We start from the raw sequence: 16,639 nt of genomic DNA on the forward strand, positions 1-16,639 counted from the left end.
ATAAATGAAATCGAGTGATTTGTCCTGTGGTTTTCATGGGTAGCGTGGCCGAGCGGTCTAAGGCGCTGGATTAAGGCTCCAGTCTCTTCGGGGGCGTGGGTTCGAATCCCACCGCTGCCAGGATTTTGTACTAGGGGCACCCCTGCAAAGGTCAAAGTCATAAGAGAAAGACTACTCAATGATGAGAGGGGTGTCTTCCTGTGGCAGACACTGTGGAATAGGAATTAAATGCGGACCCACCTGAAAAGGTGTGCCTCAAGCTGAAGTGGTTTGTACAGTTGGCATGGTATCTGTAGTAAGCTATCTATGATGGTGTTGTCAAGGCATGTCTTGTGTATGAAAATGTAAAAGACCTACTCAATAAATGTGGCCTCTACCTGGATAGACACTGTGGAATAGGACATAAATGTAGCAAAACTGAAAAAAGGTAGTTCATACAGTGGCCATGTCATCTGGAATATATGATGGTGTGGTCATTTCAGAAAATCACAGTGGCAAACTCACTGTACACTACCTGCCCAGCACCAGACAGAAGACACTCAGACGTAACAACTAGCTAATAAACATAATAGTAACAAATCTGTATAATACTCCATATAAATCGTAGTAAACAAGTTGCTTTTGGGTGGCTTTCAGTGATAGCGTGGCCGAGCGGTCCAAGGCGCTGGATTAAGGCTCCAGTCTCTTCGGGGGCGTGGGTTCGAATCCCACCGCTGTCAGGATTTTATCCTGTGTACTTCTGAAAAACTGCCAATGACCAAAGTTCAAAGTCCTGAGAGAAGATAAAGACCACTCAGTAACAAGAGTGGCTTCTTCCTGTGGGCAGCAGACACTGTGGAACATGCGTTAAATGTGGACCCACCTAAAAAGGTGTGCTTCAAACTCAAGTAGTTTGTTCAGCTGACATGGCATCTGTAGTCAGCGATATCAAGCATGTCTTGTGTATAAAAATGTAAAAAGAAATACTTAGTAAGTGTGGCTTCCTATTGGGCAATAGACACTACAGAACAGGACATAAATGTAGGGAAACTGAAATACCATCGCCATGTCATCTGTGGTATATGTAATGGAGTTGTCAGGTCATGTCTCATGTGGTCATTTCAGAAAATCAGTGGCAAACCCACTGTGCACTACCTGCCCAGCACCAAACAGAAGGCAGCCAAAGGTATCAATCACCTAATAAACACCAGAAAAGCACTCAGAGAGTGCAGACCTCCGCCAAGTAAGTGATATTCCCTCCCCCTCTGCATCAGATTTTGCAGCCTGCATCACAGTTAGGTTATTTGCATCACTATCATTATTAGGTTATATATGCCATATATGGAGACACTGTGGGGTATTTATTTCATTTTTATTTTGTACCAACACAGAATATAATATGTTTTTTTGTATTTTTCACTTTCTTTTTTCCAACACAGAACATTAATTTCAACTTTAGAATTACAACAATATTTAGCAAGTAGAACAAGACATGCTTTCCGGCCACCAGATGGTGCCATTTTCACCGTCTTAATTGCTGCTGAGGCTGTCAGACCATAGACTTTATTTATTATTTTTATTATTTTTTATTTTTTATTTATTTTTTCCTTGTCCCATTATCCACCTTTCCTGAAAATTTCATCAAAATCCGTTCATAACTTTTTTAGTTATTTTGCAGACAAACAAACAAACAGACCAATGCCGGCGAAAACATAACCTCCTTGGCGGAGGTAATAAGAACAGTGACAAATCTGTTAAATACTACATATAAATCAAATGTAACAGGTTCTCCTCAACTAAATTCCACAGGCTTTCCAAATAAAAGTGAATAAAATAGAAACTAGAATCCAACATGATTTACTGTATTACACCGTCCATTTTAATACATAAATCCATACAGACCGATCGGATGAGTGGTTTTAGAGAAGAAGACAGAGGTAGCGTGGCCGAGCGGTCTAAGGCGCTGGATTAAGGCTCCAGTCTCTTCGGAGGCGTGGGTTCGAATCCCACCGCTGCCAGGATTTTCTCATGTTTGACTCAGAAACAATACCAATGAGAAGATACAAGAAACTGTAATCACATTCTACTCATTAAGTGTGGCCACTTCATGTTGCCAATAAAAACTGTGGTAAAAGAGAAAATACATGATTTGGAATGCACCCTAAATAAATGTTGAGGCTTTAAAAAGGTGTGCTGAAAACTGAAGTAGTGTGTACACCTGGCATGACAACTGTGATGATGTTGCCAGGTAATGAATTTATAATACAAAAATGTCGACCCTCTGAAAAGTATGCTCATTTATGCACTCAGTACTTGGTCAGGGCTACTATTGCATGAATTACTGCATCAATGCAGCATGGCATGGAGGCCATCAGCCTGTGGCACTGCTGAGGTGTTACTGAAGCCCAGCTTGCTCTGATAGCAGCCTTCAGCTCAACCGTATTGTTGGGTCTGGTGTCTTTCATCTTCTTCTTGACAATGCGCCATAGATTCTCGATGGGGTTCAGGTCAGGCCAGTTGGCTGGCCAATCAAGCACCGTGGCCGTGTTGACTTCGGACTTGATTAAACACACTGGACCATCACTTGCAGATGACATGGCACCCCAAATCATCACTGGACCTTACGCAACTTGGATTCCGTGCCTCTCTGCTCTTTCCCCAGACTCTGGGACCTTGATTTCTCAATGAAATGCAAAAGTTACTTTCATCTGAAAAGAGGACTTTAGGACAGCCAGCCCTTTTAGCAATGACCATTACCCTACTTGTGGAGAGTGTCAATGAGTGTCTTCTGGACAGCTGATAAGTCAGCAGTCCAGAGTCCAGAATATGTACAATATTCACTTTCTGAAATAACTGACAAGAAATATTGAAATCTTTCACGATATTCTAATTTTTTGAAGTGCACCTGTATGTGTACCACTGATGACTCGGAGTGCCCTCTAGTGACATTATGAGGAACTTAGAAAGTATGAACAAGATGTTGTATCAGAGGCAGTGTGGCCAAGCAATAAAAGGTGCTGGATTAAGACTCCAGTTTCTTTGGGGTTGTAGATTTGAATCCCACTGATGCCAGGGTTTAACAAAGATAATACATGCACACATAAAAGTAAAGAGAAGACCTTCTTGTGTGACTATTACAACACTGGAAGAGTAAATATATGTGAACCCATTTAAAATGTTTGTCTGAATCTGTGAGGCAGTTGTGCAGTTGGTGTGGCAGCTGTGTGCTGGTGCTGATTTCCCTGTGTGGTCAGTACATGATGGCACTGAAAGCGTATTCATCTAAACTGCCTTGAATGTTCGCCTGAATGATGCTGCTGCTGCCATGGTAACGCATCAGTCTGCCTGCTGTTCTGTTGTAGGTCTGTGAAGCTGTTTATACTGTCCTATCATCATCTCTAACACAGCTTACTCATGCACGTTCACACACACACAAAGAGCACAGGGAGAGGGGGGGCTCATTTATTTTTGCTAACTTGTTTGTTTTTATATTTGTACTTTGCTTGGACATTTGCTTCTGTGCCCACGTATGCAAGGACAGATACTTGAATATTCTCCCTCACACACACACACACACACACACAGACACGAGATGTGCCCTGTGCAGCACATAAGCAACAACACTACACTTGAAACCACACTTAGGTCTCTCCAAAGCACATTTTGTTTTAAATACATAAGCTTTATTTGATGTAAACAGAGACTTTGTGACACAGCCGAGAGGGCAGAACCTTTTGTTACACGTATGCTCACATGCTTATGCAACACACACTCAATCAAACACACATACAGACACAATGAGAGACAGATAGAGAGAGGTCTAATGCATTTAATGGGGTTTCGATTTTGAGCTTAGGTCCACAAAAAAGGAGGACAGGAACAGGGAGACATAGTTAGGTGACATTCACCGTTGTTTGTGTGTGTGTGTGTGTGTGTGTGTGTGTGTGTGTGTGTGTGTGTGTGTTCCTCCTTTCTGTCTCACCTCTCATACACACATTCCTATCACTATATACACTCACTTGCACACACACGCTACAGATACTCTGTAGATACAGCTACTAGGGATGTCCCGATCTGATCTTAAATCCGATTCTTTGTTTAACGCCAGCTGTCACACAGGTGTTTTTACTTGTGAAGGTTTTGTGCAGAGACACGCAAAGTGCAGCTGTCTCCAGCTCTCCTGTTGTCTTTCTCTCCCAAACTCTGCCGAGCTCCTGAGTATGAGTAAGAGCAGGGGCTGAGCCCTGCCCACAGCAAAACACCACACGCCATAAACAACGGTAAAAAATGCAGTATGAGACAGTTTATTTGTTTGTTTTTTTCTTGTTTTGTTTTTTTTTTTAAATATGAAAATTAAATGCGCTCCTTTCATTTCAGCTAAGTGTGAGAATATCTTGTGTTTATGGTGCATGGTGTTTTACCATGGGCAGAGGAGAGACAGACAGCGGTGCAGAACCAACGACAACCACACTCACCACGCCACTGCAAAGTGCAACAAAAGCTCCGCGAGTGAGAAGTCAATAAAAGTAATTCATTAATGTTGCCTAATATTGCAAAATACGTACAGACGACAAAAATAAACACACTGTTCATTCAGGTAACTGATGCAAAGGCTGCACCGAAGCAACAAACACCAGAGAACAGGTTACTCTCTTAAAGGGACAGAGACATTCCCTCGAGACAGCGACAAGGCCAAAATGATTAAAGACAGGGTTTGTTATTTTATACCTATTTACTTATTTTGTGATAAATTCAATTCAATTCAATTTTATTTATAAAGCCCAGTATCACAAATCACGATTTGCTTGTTGCCGCAAGAAAACAGAGGAGCCATGCTGAGCGCCGCTCAGAGTGGCGCTGGTTGTCCCGGAGTAGAGTCCATGCTGAGCGCCGCTCAGAGTGGCGCTGGTTGTCCCGGAGTAGAGTTGAGAGTTTTACTGCATCGATTGAAAACAATGGTTCGTGTTTGTGCTTATCCGAATTGCAAGAACAGGATGTCGCGCAACACCCCGTACAGCTTTCATAGGCTGCCTTTGTCGGACGGCAAGATGCTGAAGTTGTGGCTAGTTGTGCTACAAATGGATGCTAACACTCCTGTCCAGACACTGCGCCTTGCAGACCATCAGGTCTGCAGTGCTCACTTCTCCCAAGATGACTACTGCCAGCCGAAGAAGAGAAGACATCCAATCCCGAAACACCTCTTCCTCAAGAAAACGGCTGTCCCACGAGTAGAGAGAGCTACAGACACAGTGGAGGTAATGTTATATAAACAATGTTCAAAACGCTTAGTATGCTATTTACAGAGATAGCACTGGCGATCTGAACTGGTCAGTGGCGAAAAAGCACTTTTAATGCGCAAACTTATACGGGACACATTTGCCCCCGTTACCGTTTTAGCTCGTTTCGCAGCTCCTGGTTGCATCCGCCTCCCTCAATACTGAACCAGTTTTAAAACAAGTTGTACCTATGAATCATACGCACACATACACATGGGGAAATAGAGCCCAGGTTGAAAAATACCGAAGTTATCCTTTAATGCATTGCAGATATATTCAGTTAGTAATAATAATATTACATTTTATTTCTGGGCACCTTTCATGACACTTGTCCCCAGTTGTCAAACATATACATTTGATTTGAATAACTTCAATGTACCTGAAGCGTGCACCGTGCAGCTGTATTATCTAGGAAAATAGAAGTATCGGATCAGGACTCGGCATCGGCAGATACTCAAATGACTTGGTTCGGGGACATAAAAACTTGATCGGGGCATCCTTAATAGCTACTGTAACAACATAGCAGAAAAACATACAAAAAGCATAAAAATATGCATTGATTCTCAAACACAAGGTTTTGCTTCATTTTGTTGCTTTATAAATTGAAGATCTTTGGGTCTTGGACTAAAACAAGCAGTTTGGAGACGCTACATTGGGCTTTGGGAATGTGTGATTTTTTTCACTATTTTCTGACAGATTAGTCAATGCAGCCCTGTTCCAGTCCCCAAAGTCTTTCCTCTTTCTTTACCAATAAAGTGAGAGGACTTCCTTTCATTAAACGTTCTCCTTTCACAGAAGTTCCTCTTATGTTTAGTCTTTGAAGGTCTATACTCCCCCACTTCCTGTCCTGTCAGACTGGCGTGGTCCTTCTGTTGGCAGCACAGTTTCCAGGCAGCATCTCTGTGTTGTTGTGAGCAGCTGCAGAAGTTAAATCGTCCACAGCCATGTTAATCTTACCGTCTTTGAGAGGCGAGGTTAAGGTGTAGAGCATGAAATCTGAGCCCACTGTCACTGGTGTTGGCAAACCTGCCAAAACTTTGGATTCAGCTGAGAGGGACGGCTCTCGGTCTCGCACCATGGAGGCTCGAAAGGATTGTGAGGCCGACTCCCCTCCGCTGTGGTTGCTCCTGTAGCTGTATCGGCGGCCGCGGTTCTGGTAGTAACGGTTGCGGTAGTAAGACGAGTTCCGGGAGATGGCCGGCTTAATGAGGGACGGCCGGCCTTTAGTGCGAAGCTGTCTGTGTTTTTCTATAAACACGTGCACTGCGAGGACGCCCACCATCTCAGCCAGCACGAAGGAAAGAGCTCCAAAATAAAAAGACCAGCCATAGGAGTAGCTCTTCTTGTTGTCGCTCTGGCTGGGGTCACCTGAGTTGGCTGATATGTACACGATGATGCCAATAATGTTACTGAGACCTGGAAGAGTTCAGAGAGATGGAGGCGGTCAGAGGGATGATAAATACTGTAAATCCGTGCATGCACGTAGGTTTGCGTGTTTTTCTGACCTGCAGAGACAAAGAGTATACCAGCGCTGAGGATGACATTGTAACGTGACTTGTAGAACTCGCTGGCAGCTACACACACACCTCCGAGAAATAATAATCCCACACTGAGGATGGGAAAGAGGCTGGAGGCTCGTACTGCTCCTAAGGAGAGGAGAGGAATGGGGTATATATAACATTAATACACCGGAGACTTCCATTATAGTTGTTGGATCTCACAGTTATATGAGCACATTTGTTACCCACTCAGTAAATACTCTGCAGCATCCTGCTCGTAGTCTGCATCTTCAGCAAAGTGATCAATGTCTTTGCAAACGCCCCGAAATGTCCCTGCAGAAAAGACAAAGTGAAAGAAACACATTACATTGATTCGTTAACTCCTTTCACTCTGTATCATTTTATAATCTGACATACAGACTGTATACAGTGTCTTTGACCCAGTAAACTCTACATGCTCTCTCTAACAGTGACTTGCATTATGCTAAATGTGATGTTGACCATTATCATCTGATGGGATGTTGCTTATTGATTTTTTGCCTGCTTTTATACAGTTCAGCTCAAAGCTTAATGTAGAACATTTGGCTCTGAATATAGGGCACATCAAGATATCAGACTACGGCCCAGAGAGTTACAGGGAAAAAACATTTGTCTGTCTGAGCACCGATTGTCCTCTACCGAGTTGCTGTAGGAAGTGTGTCCTCTCACCTCTTGTGTACATTCTGGACATGTGACAGAAAGAAAAGCTCTTCAGCTACTTGTGAACCATCAGCACAGGTGTATTGTGCACATGAGTTTTGAGCAGTTTATATCCTTTAAATCATCTTAGGACCCTTCAGTTTTCTGTTGAGACTTCATTTGGGGGTCATGACCGCTATGTAGGGAACCACTGATTTAAGTTCAGTCCTGCAGAGGCAAATTTAGACATTTCGTTCATCTCAGTTTTGGCTGACTAGGGAATCCAATTAAGACTGAATATGTCTTTTCTCCAAAAACCTGAAAACAAACCAAAATCAGGCTTCATGTTGGTGCAGTGGTTAGCATTGCGGCCTCACAGCAAGAGGGTCCCTGGTTCAAACTCAGTCAGTCTAACTGGGTCTTGGCCCAGATATCCACTTGCTACACCAGATGTCACGAAATATTAGCCCTCACATCCAGAGGCTGAGATTGCTGGAGGGGTACCTGAAGTCAGTGACCAAGCTGTTGTATGAATGAGTTATGAATGAGAATGGGTTGTCAATTAATGTCTATTTTGCCAAACACAGTGTTTGGATCATTATTGTGTCTTCACAACATCTTTATCTCTCTACAAATGTGATAACATGATTGGATTGGAGGAGGAAGCTGACAAATGCAGAAAAGTGAGAAAATGTAATAATGCTAATGCAGTCCTGACTAGCTGCCATTTCAAGTGTTTTCTGAGTCCTTCATGCCTTTGAGTGCTTCAGTTTGTGCACATATTCAGCATATTAAAACATCGCACAGTTCAGGGAAAATCTCCTGGTACAGTATTTCGTCAAGAATTCAAACCATAAAACAAAATATTCTATAGTCCCACCAATCAATGACAAACAGACGGTCACTATCACATGGATTATGTATACTTTAACGTGAACTTTGATCTGCTGAAGATTCATAAATCAGCTGCACACGTTCCCTGCTCTCAGTAACCTCTGGCTCAGCAGTGCCTTTCAACATTTGCACATGCAGAGATATATTGATAAATGTGTCCCTATGTGCTGCACTGATTGACCGGTATTGATGATGGGACTCGGTTGCCGTGGTTACCAAAACAAAACTCATTCAGCAAGCTGTAATTCGGCCGCGTTGAACAGGTCAGAGAGAGAGAGACGCTACTCAGAGAGCATTTATTCAAATTATTGTCAGGATACAAAGAGAGATGAGGTAACATGTTTTGCATATTTTTCCTCACTCTTAACAAGAATAGATATTTTCTGAGCACTTGCATTATGTGGCGTGTTCTTCTGCCAGCTTAGTGCCATTAGTCTTTATTCACACTGTTACTTTGGAGGACAATTTGGTTGTGGCTTGACATGAAAATAACCCAGAGAGGCCCCATTAAAATGTCTCACTGTAGTGCTGTGTTTAATGAGTGCACACGACCACACGCTAACCCCGTCTGCCCTGGTTTGGTTTTATTTTTTATCTGTGTCTATGTTTCGCCTGACATGTCACTATTTATTGTTGTTGTCATGTGTAATCCTGAAGAAATCAACACTGCTGCCTCATCTTATGATTATGTATGGCACATAAGGCACAGACAGCCTTCAGCTTCCTGTCTTTTTGTCTGTCTGTCTGCTTGTGGCTTTTTGTGACGCAGACTGACAGACACACACACACACACACACAAACACACAGGACTGTTGAAGCATTGATTTCCTCTGCATGCGTTGTTACCTTTCCATTAAACCATTTTGGAGCTTTAGAGATAGCGGGGCTGCAGCAGAGGGAGGGAAGCAAGGAGAGACAGCTCAACATTCCCATTTAATTCCGAAAATTAGCAAACAGAGGATATAGGATAAGAGAGAGACAGAGGGCTGCTATTAAAAAGCCATAAATAATTGAAAATGTCATTTCCATCCATCACACACCCAAGTCTTAAACTCCACTCCCTCCCTCCCTCAACAAGACGTGAACATTAATCTCAACCGAACCCATCAGAGCTAAAATACAGGATGTGTTGTCGGATTTTCACAGAAGACTTAACGAAACTGTTTTTCATTCTGCACGAAGAGATAAAAATAAAGATGACGCCTCAAATGTATTTTTAACTGACAGCTGTTGGCTCAAAAGGCTGGTTAATGAAGGCTAGTTAATGTCTGAGCAACAAACTCCCCCTCAGGGCCGCTGCTTTTATTAGTTTATTTTTATTGTCTTTGTTTATCTGTCCCCTGAAAGTCTGATATTTTATGGTACAATAGATTATTTGCACTCTTGAAGCATTTTAAAAGGCAATAAAGAAATCTGTTTTACTTGTGTACTTATTAAACTTTACAGTAAATGCAAGTTTAAACTTTGTTTAATCTCTGATTGTGAAAGAAAATCAAACATCACCACTGTTTGGGTGCTACCAGTATGTAACACTGTAACATTTACTGATTTACTGCACTTTATTACAGTGTTGATGCACTTGCACTTTCCCTGACTATTTCCATTTAATTATTTTATTATATACCATGAAACTTTTATTATTTATTTATTTGCTTAAATCACTGAACTCAACAGGCCTATATTTGGGAAAGGCTTTGAATAATTTATCAATTATGTGTTATGACACTTGTTTCACGGCACCAGGCATACTGACACACACCTTCATCGTGTTAAAACAATATCCTCCTGAGACCCGATCTCTTGTTTGGTATGCATTTTTAATTTCTCCTAGCTATTTGGGAACAATAGGACCCTATAAGTATAAAAAACGAAACACTGTCAAAGATAATTAAGTCCCAATGTCCTCAAATGAGACATTAATAAAGTGCTAATGTCTTCAAACGAGCACTTTCTAATTAACAGTGTCTTAGCTTGTTACTGTTACCAAAATTGGTCAAATTTGTTACCATATCAAACTACAAACATTATTAATCATAAATAAACAAGTTTAGACCATTAAATGTGATCAGATTTTGGACCTTGTCCACATTTTGTGTCGCAATTGGCTGCAGACTTTACAAGGATTAGTGTATTGTGCATTTGCTACCACTAGATGGCACAAAAAAGTGTCCACGAATGAGGACAACAGATCTAAGTTAAGCAGAATTAAGTATAAAGTCAAGTAAACTCAAAATGTGATGTCCTCTAATGAAGACACAGGGTCTCAGGAGGACATTTATAACTTGGAATCATTCTTATGAAAAACACTTTTGATTCATTAGATCTGGGGACCCTTATGGACTAAAGGAATATGAATAACTTACAGCTTCATCGGAAGGAAGTCACCACTTGTTTTTCATCATGCCGGTAAATCTGAATGAATCACAGTCCTCTCTGGTGCTCATGGTTTCAGTAAAATTAACTGTACCAAGCTAACACTGACAAAAGTGTAAACATTTATACTTGTATGTGCGATCTAAGCTGGTCAAGTGGGCAGTCAACAGTCTGGTTTTATACATCCGAAGAACTTCTATAAAACTGAACTGTTTGGCAACCAGACCAGGCCTCTAACAGAGACAGGCCTTTATTTGTCTAAATGTGTAGCCACACCAGGCTAGTAAAAGAGACTGGGTGTTTAACTGGGACTAGGCTTTTAACTAAAGTTTTACAGTACTTCTACTTCACCATTACTTTTTACTCTACTACATTTACCTGGCAGCAATCATTACTATATTAAGGTTTTAGATGCCAAACATATGACGAGCTCACAACATGTGATGCATTAAACAACACAGCAGTATATAACATAGTTAATGTTATCTTTAACAGTGCTACTTACACATCAAATTATCTTTAAGTAGCTACACTGATATTTAGTCCTCCTCATGGTGCTGGCTTACTGCAACTACACAGAGTCTGCTCAAAATATGGTGAGCAGTATGACACTGAATTTAATACTAACACCGTGTTATCCTGATTGCTAAAACCAAGGAGGATCAAAAGCAAAACATTCCTTCCTCCTTTATGGCAGACCAGGCGCTGGATGTGCTGAACAAAGTAAGAGATTTAGGTCACATCATCAGGAATGATCTAGGTGAGGATGATGATGTGCAGCGCCAGTGTTGCAAACTGTATACACAACACAAGCCAATATGCTGGAACATAAATTTCACATGTGTGCAGATGTTCAAACAGCCCTTTCTGAAGCCTTCTGTCCTCCTCTGTGTACAGCCTACACGTGGTGCAGTTACAGTAAGGCAAAAATGAAAAAGCTTTAGGTAACATTTAATGATGTGTTCATAATCTTGCTCACGTTCCCAAGTTGATGTTAAAGCTCCTGTCATACTGCATTGAGGAATGTTTTGTACAAATTCATGTGCTGATTAATTGATTAAATGTATGTGGCCTTAATAATCTGACACAATGTGTTCCTCTTGTTTTTGGAAACATTGGAACAAATGTCTGTATGTGTTCTAATCACTGTGGACTTGTAAACTACAATGACTGAAAATAACACTCCCTGAGTCATTTTGTCTCTTTACTTTTGATTCTTTAAGTACATTCTGCCAATAATGTTTGCACACATGTAATGACGTATTTTTAATGCAGGACTTGTACTCAAGTAATTAAATACCCTACTTTTACTAAAACAACACTGGGTGCTATAAATGATGTTCACCATTTTTAAATATTTATTCTATAGTCAATACTGCAAAATCCTAAACTTTGTGATGCTGTGATGATAAAAATACAGTGAATATTCTCCCAGAATAAAAACACTTATAAGCTGTTATAATACCATTATAGCTTAGGGTACTACTACATGACTTTACTTTATTTATCACCCAGTATAGACACATGGTGTACATTCTCTCTCATGTGGAAGTAATAAGCATGTCACCCATAGGGACTTACAGTGTATTGTTTATTGATCTACACTTTGATAACTAGCAAACTTGTGATAAATAAAGTTGACATTGGAAATTAAATTTTCTAGGGGTTGTGATAGACAATAAACTACGCTGGAAGCCGCACATAAATTATATCAAAGCCAAAATTTCAGAGTCAGCTGCAGTATTATATAAAGATCTTCTAAATCAAGCCTCATTATACACCTTATACTGTTGTATACTGAGAAATACAAAACCTCATACAAAGAACCAACAAACTCATTATTGATCAAACTAAAGACTCTTAAATTTGAAGATTTGGTCAACTGTAAAACAGCCTGAATTATGTACAGAACAAAAAAAAAACAATTATTACCTGAAGGTATCCAAAATGTGTTTGACAGAGAGAAAGTCAACATGCTGTGAGAGGTGTTTATATGTTCAGAAAACTATTGGTGAGGACTAATGCCAAACTACACTGTGTCTCAGTTAAAGGAGTGAGTGTATGGAACAGTTGTAGTGAGGAACTGAAAACACGCAGAACATTAAGTAGGTTTAAACAAAGGTTTAAAAATAACGTATTGATTAAATATGAAAATGGATGATCAGACTTCAAAACTGACATAGAAGAACAGGGTACAAGGACTTAAAATGTGTACGCTGCCTTTTTTAAGTTAGTTTTCTTATTGTTGTCGTTTGCCTTGTTGGCTTGTTTTGTTTTGTTTTGTTTTGTTTTGTTTTGCTAAATATGATGTGCTGTTAAAAGGGTAGGTGTTACAAATTGCACCTTCAGCCTACACCTTTTTCCAACTGCAGAAGTGTTAAAGTTAAATTACTTTATTGTAATGTTTTGCACTGTACTATTTAAGTATCTGCCATTTTCTGTGAGAGGCTGTGACTTTATTTACATGAATTTGTAGATTCATACATGATGTTCTTATGTGCATTAGCAGAAATTCAAAAATTCAAATTAAATTCCACTGAAATTCTATTCAAAATTCAATTTCTATATATTTGTATCTAATATATTGACTGATATCTGACAATAATATTTAAATATTTGAAAGTTTTGCAGTGAGTTTTGGTTCCTTGTAGTTGTAGAAACCAGTATATGTTGGTAAAACTTGTAGAGGAGCGTGTGTCCTACCCTCGGTGCAGCAGGTCCTCCACAGACCCGAGTGGGTCAACACCTCCTCGTTCTTGCGGACGGTCTCGTTGTCGTTCTGGCTCTTGGAGCGGCACATCCCGCGGGAGTACAGCCAGTAGTCGGTGCCCACGGCGATGGTCATGAGACTGAAGGCGCAGAAAGCCCCCGCCGTGGTCAGCAGCATCATCACTCCCCGGTTACACAGCCTCATGTCGGCCCAGCCTCCTCCTCTTCTTCCTCCTCCTCCTCACCGAGGAGTCCTCCAGCGGACGGAGACCAGCGGGTTTTAGAAACTGTTATAAACTTTCCCCCGGTGTCTGATCTGCGTGTGGATCCAGTCGGCTGCAGGAAACTGGAACTCTGTGCACATCTTCTACAACCTGCGCTACACTCAGACTGTGCAGGTTCAAGGACGGGACTTTTTACATCTAAACTACCCGCACAAGACCTGGATCACTGAGCTGGGATGTGTCCATGTTTTATCAGCAGTACAAACACACAATCAGAGAGGAAAACAGTAGAAGAAGACCAAGATCCTCCATAAAACAAAAAGTTGATGGGAGGAAACAGCTGCAGCAGCTCATCTGGACACCACCGAGATTGCTGTAACTCAACTGCGTGTGGCACCAACTGCTGGATGATCCCGCCCCCAGTGTGTGTGTGTGTGTGTGTGTGTGTGTGTGTGTGTGTGTGTGTGCCTGTTAAGGTCAACAGGTCAACCTGTAGCCTGAATCAGTTCAGCACCATGGACAGCAGCACAGTGGTCAGGACATGTTAGTTTCTTCATAAATATAAGCTTATTAAATAATAAAGTATAATTAGAATAGTAAGCATTCTTTTCATAAAATTGTCAGTATACCAGAAACATAAATAAAGTAAAATAAAATAAAATAAAACACACTTATCCAACAACTAACATACTTACAGTTTCTTTGATAGGGACCTGATGCTTTCTGATAATAATGATAATAATAATATCATGTAAAAAATATTTGACAAAAATTAAAGCTACCATTTCCAGCATCAACAATGAGCCTTTAAATTCACTTACTATTATCCTCCTGAGACCGTGTGTCCGCATATGAGGACATCATATTTTGGGTTTACTTGACTGCATACTTCATTCTGCTTAACTTAGACCTGTTGTCTTTGTTCGTGGACACTTATTTGTGCCATCTAGTGGTAGTAAGAGCACAATATACTAATCCATGTCAGAACAAGACGCATTTTTGCTAAGTCAGTCGGCAGCCGATCTCGACACAAAAGTGGACAAAACCTGATCACATTTAAAAGTTGAAACTTGTTTATTTAATTAATAATATTTGATATGGCAACAAATTTGACCAACTTTATTAACACTAACAAGCTCAGACGCTGTTAATTAGGAGCCTATCCCAGCTGACATTGGGCGAGAGGCAGGGTACACCCTGGACAGGTCACCAGAATATCACAGGGCTGACACATAGAGACAGACAACCATTCATAATCACATTCACACCTATGAGCGATTTAGAGTCACCAATTAACCTGCATGTCTTTGGGCTGTGGGAGGAAGCTGGAGTACCCAGAGAAAACCCACACTAACACGGGGAGAACATGCAAACTCCGCACAGAAGGGCTCCCCAACCCTGGGTTCAAATCAGGAACCCTCTAACTGTGAGGCAGCAGTGCTAACCACTGTACCACTGAGCCACCCTTAGAACATCAAGCCTTAATCCTGGAAAATTGTTGGATTTGCTACTTTCCACTATCTTATACATGTTTTCACCATATTCTGACATTTTGCAGAAGAAACAAATAATCAAAACCCTATTATGTACGATTATGAAAATTATCACTATCATTCACACTAAAATCTGGAATGAGATCCCACACTACGTCAGAGCAATAACCTCTATTACACATTTCACCCACACACATAAACACTATCTGATGGAAGGACATACCTGCAACACCTCATTTAAATCTCATATCCCATTCTGCGTCCTCTACTCTGCATTGTCTCTGGAGCTGTGTGTTTTGTTGTTTTGCCTCTGCTGATTGTTTCTGTTTATATTTTGTAATGTGCTTCTGTTGCATAACAGGAACCTGCTGAAAACCAATTTGTACTGTAACACACAGTACTACTCTAAATTCCTTTCCTGTATAAATGAAAATTGCAGCTACACTTATGAGTAGCTTTCTCCTCTGTGTGAGCAGAGCCAAACCTGAAGAGCTATTATTTATCTTTGTAACACAAGTCACTTTAAGCCTTGAAAGTTATTTTTAGAAGCAGTCTGCTGATCTCCTTGATGATCTGACAGGGATTATGTTTGTTTTCGCCTGATATCTTACAAGGGCGCAGTCTGGGCTCTGTAGGCCCGACCCAAGGCCAAACCAAAATGTCACCAGAGTGTCATCTTTTAGCATCTTCGCATATAAAACAGACTATTATTATGTTTAATACATTAGATTTAATGCAAACTGCTTATGTGTAGTTTTTGTTTTCTGTTTGTAAGCATACAAGGTTGAAGCTCCTGCTCCAAGGTCACTCCGAGGTCCACCCGAGTAAAACACAAGAGCCAGTGTTACTGAAATGGTATATGATAATTCACTTTAATGTAGGTATCATACTGTAAGTGTCTCTCACGCGCAGGTAAAGACGGCGCATGCAACATATGTATACTGTTCCTGTTACACAATTTCTTCAAGTTGCTTTATAAAAGTTGCCCTTTTCTCCTCATCCTCCTCTTCTCCTTCTTCTCCTGCCTTTTGCATAGTAAACACTTTATTCTCCCCTCTTTCCCCCTCTCCCTCTTGTCTCACTTATCTCGTCTCCCAGTTCCTTTTCCTCTCCAGATCGCACCGATGTGAATGTGAGTTTGGGGAACAGGTGAGGAAGAGGAGGAGAAAGGGGAGATATAAAAATGGGAAATCAAAGTAAAAAGTGACAGCTGAGTGCTGGCAGGGACAGAGAGCAGAGAGAAAGGGAGATGGGGCTGTGAAGAATAGTATAGAAGTGTATTACAACATGAAAACCACTTCTAGCTCTAGATCCCATTCCTATTTACACATACACCGAAATACAAGTCATACAGAATTATTACATCTACTTTATATGTTCAGTTCACAAAATCTCATATTTCTCTGTAGCATATTTCGACATTATTAGAGAAGGCGTACACAGCATTCGGAGTGGAAACTAAAATTTGAGCATGGATATTTCAAAACTGACTTGCATCGATAAATTCACGACAC

At 40.8% G+C, this 16,639-nt stretch overlaps 1 protein-coding gene and 3 non-coding genes across 4 annotated transcripts; 3 read left to right on the forward strand and 1 right to left on the reverse strand.

Annotated features, from left to right (window-relative positions):
• The first annotated feature begins 38 nt into the window (after nt 1–38).
• Nucleotides 39–120, forward strand: trnal-aag (transfer RNA leucine (anticodon AAG)). Its single transcript has one exon. It is a non-coding gene; the product is annotated as a tRNA-Leu (tRNA).
• A 517-nt stretch (nt 121–637) lies between these two features.
• On the forward strand, nt 638–719 carry trnal-aag (transfer RNA leucine (anticodon AAG)). The gene has a single exon. It is a non-coding gene; the product is annotated as a tRNA-Leu (tRNA).
• A 1,196-nt stretch (nt 720–1,915) lies between these two features.
• On the forward strand, nt 1,916–1,997 carry trnal-aag (transfer RNA leucine (anticodon AAG)). Its single transcript has one exon. It is a non-coding gene; the product is annotated as a tRNA-Leu (tRNA).
• A 2,896-nt stretch (nt 1,998–4,893) lies between these two features.
• Nucleotides 4,894–13,986, reverse strand: cacng3a (calcium channel, voltage-dependent, gamma subunit 3a). Its single transcript, XM_050044730.1, has 4 exons — nt 13,403–13,986; nt 7,004–7,087; nt 6,761–6,901; nt 4,894–6,671 (listed from the first exon to the last, which is right to left on the reverse strand). The coding sequence occupies exons 1-4, from the start codon at nt 13,611–13,613 to the stop codon at nt 6,106–6,108; spliced, it is 1,002 nt and encodes a 333-aa protein (XP_049900687.1). The 5' UTR covers nt 13,614–13,986; the 3' UTR covers nt 4,894–6,105.
• Between the last annotated feature and the right edge of the window lie 2,653 nt (nt 13,987–16,639).

The sequence above is a fragment of the Epinephelus moara genome, chromosome 5 (genome assembly GCF_006386435.1).
Source record: "Epinephelus moara isolate mb chromosome 5, YSFRI_EMoa_1.0, whole genome shotgun sequence".
Taxonomy (NCBI): Eukaryota; Metazoa; Chordata; class Actinopteri; order Perciformes; family Serranidae; genus Epinephelus; species Epinephelus moara.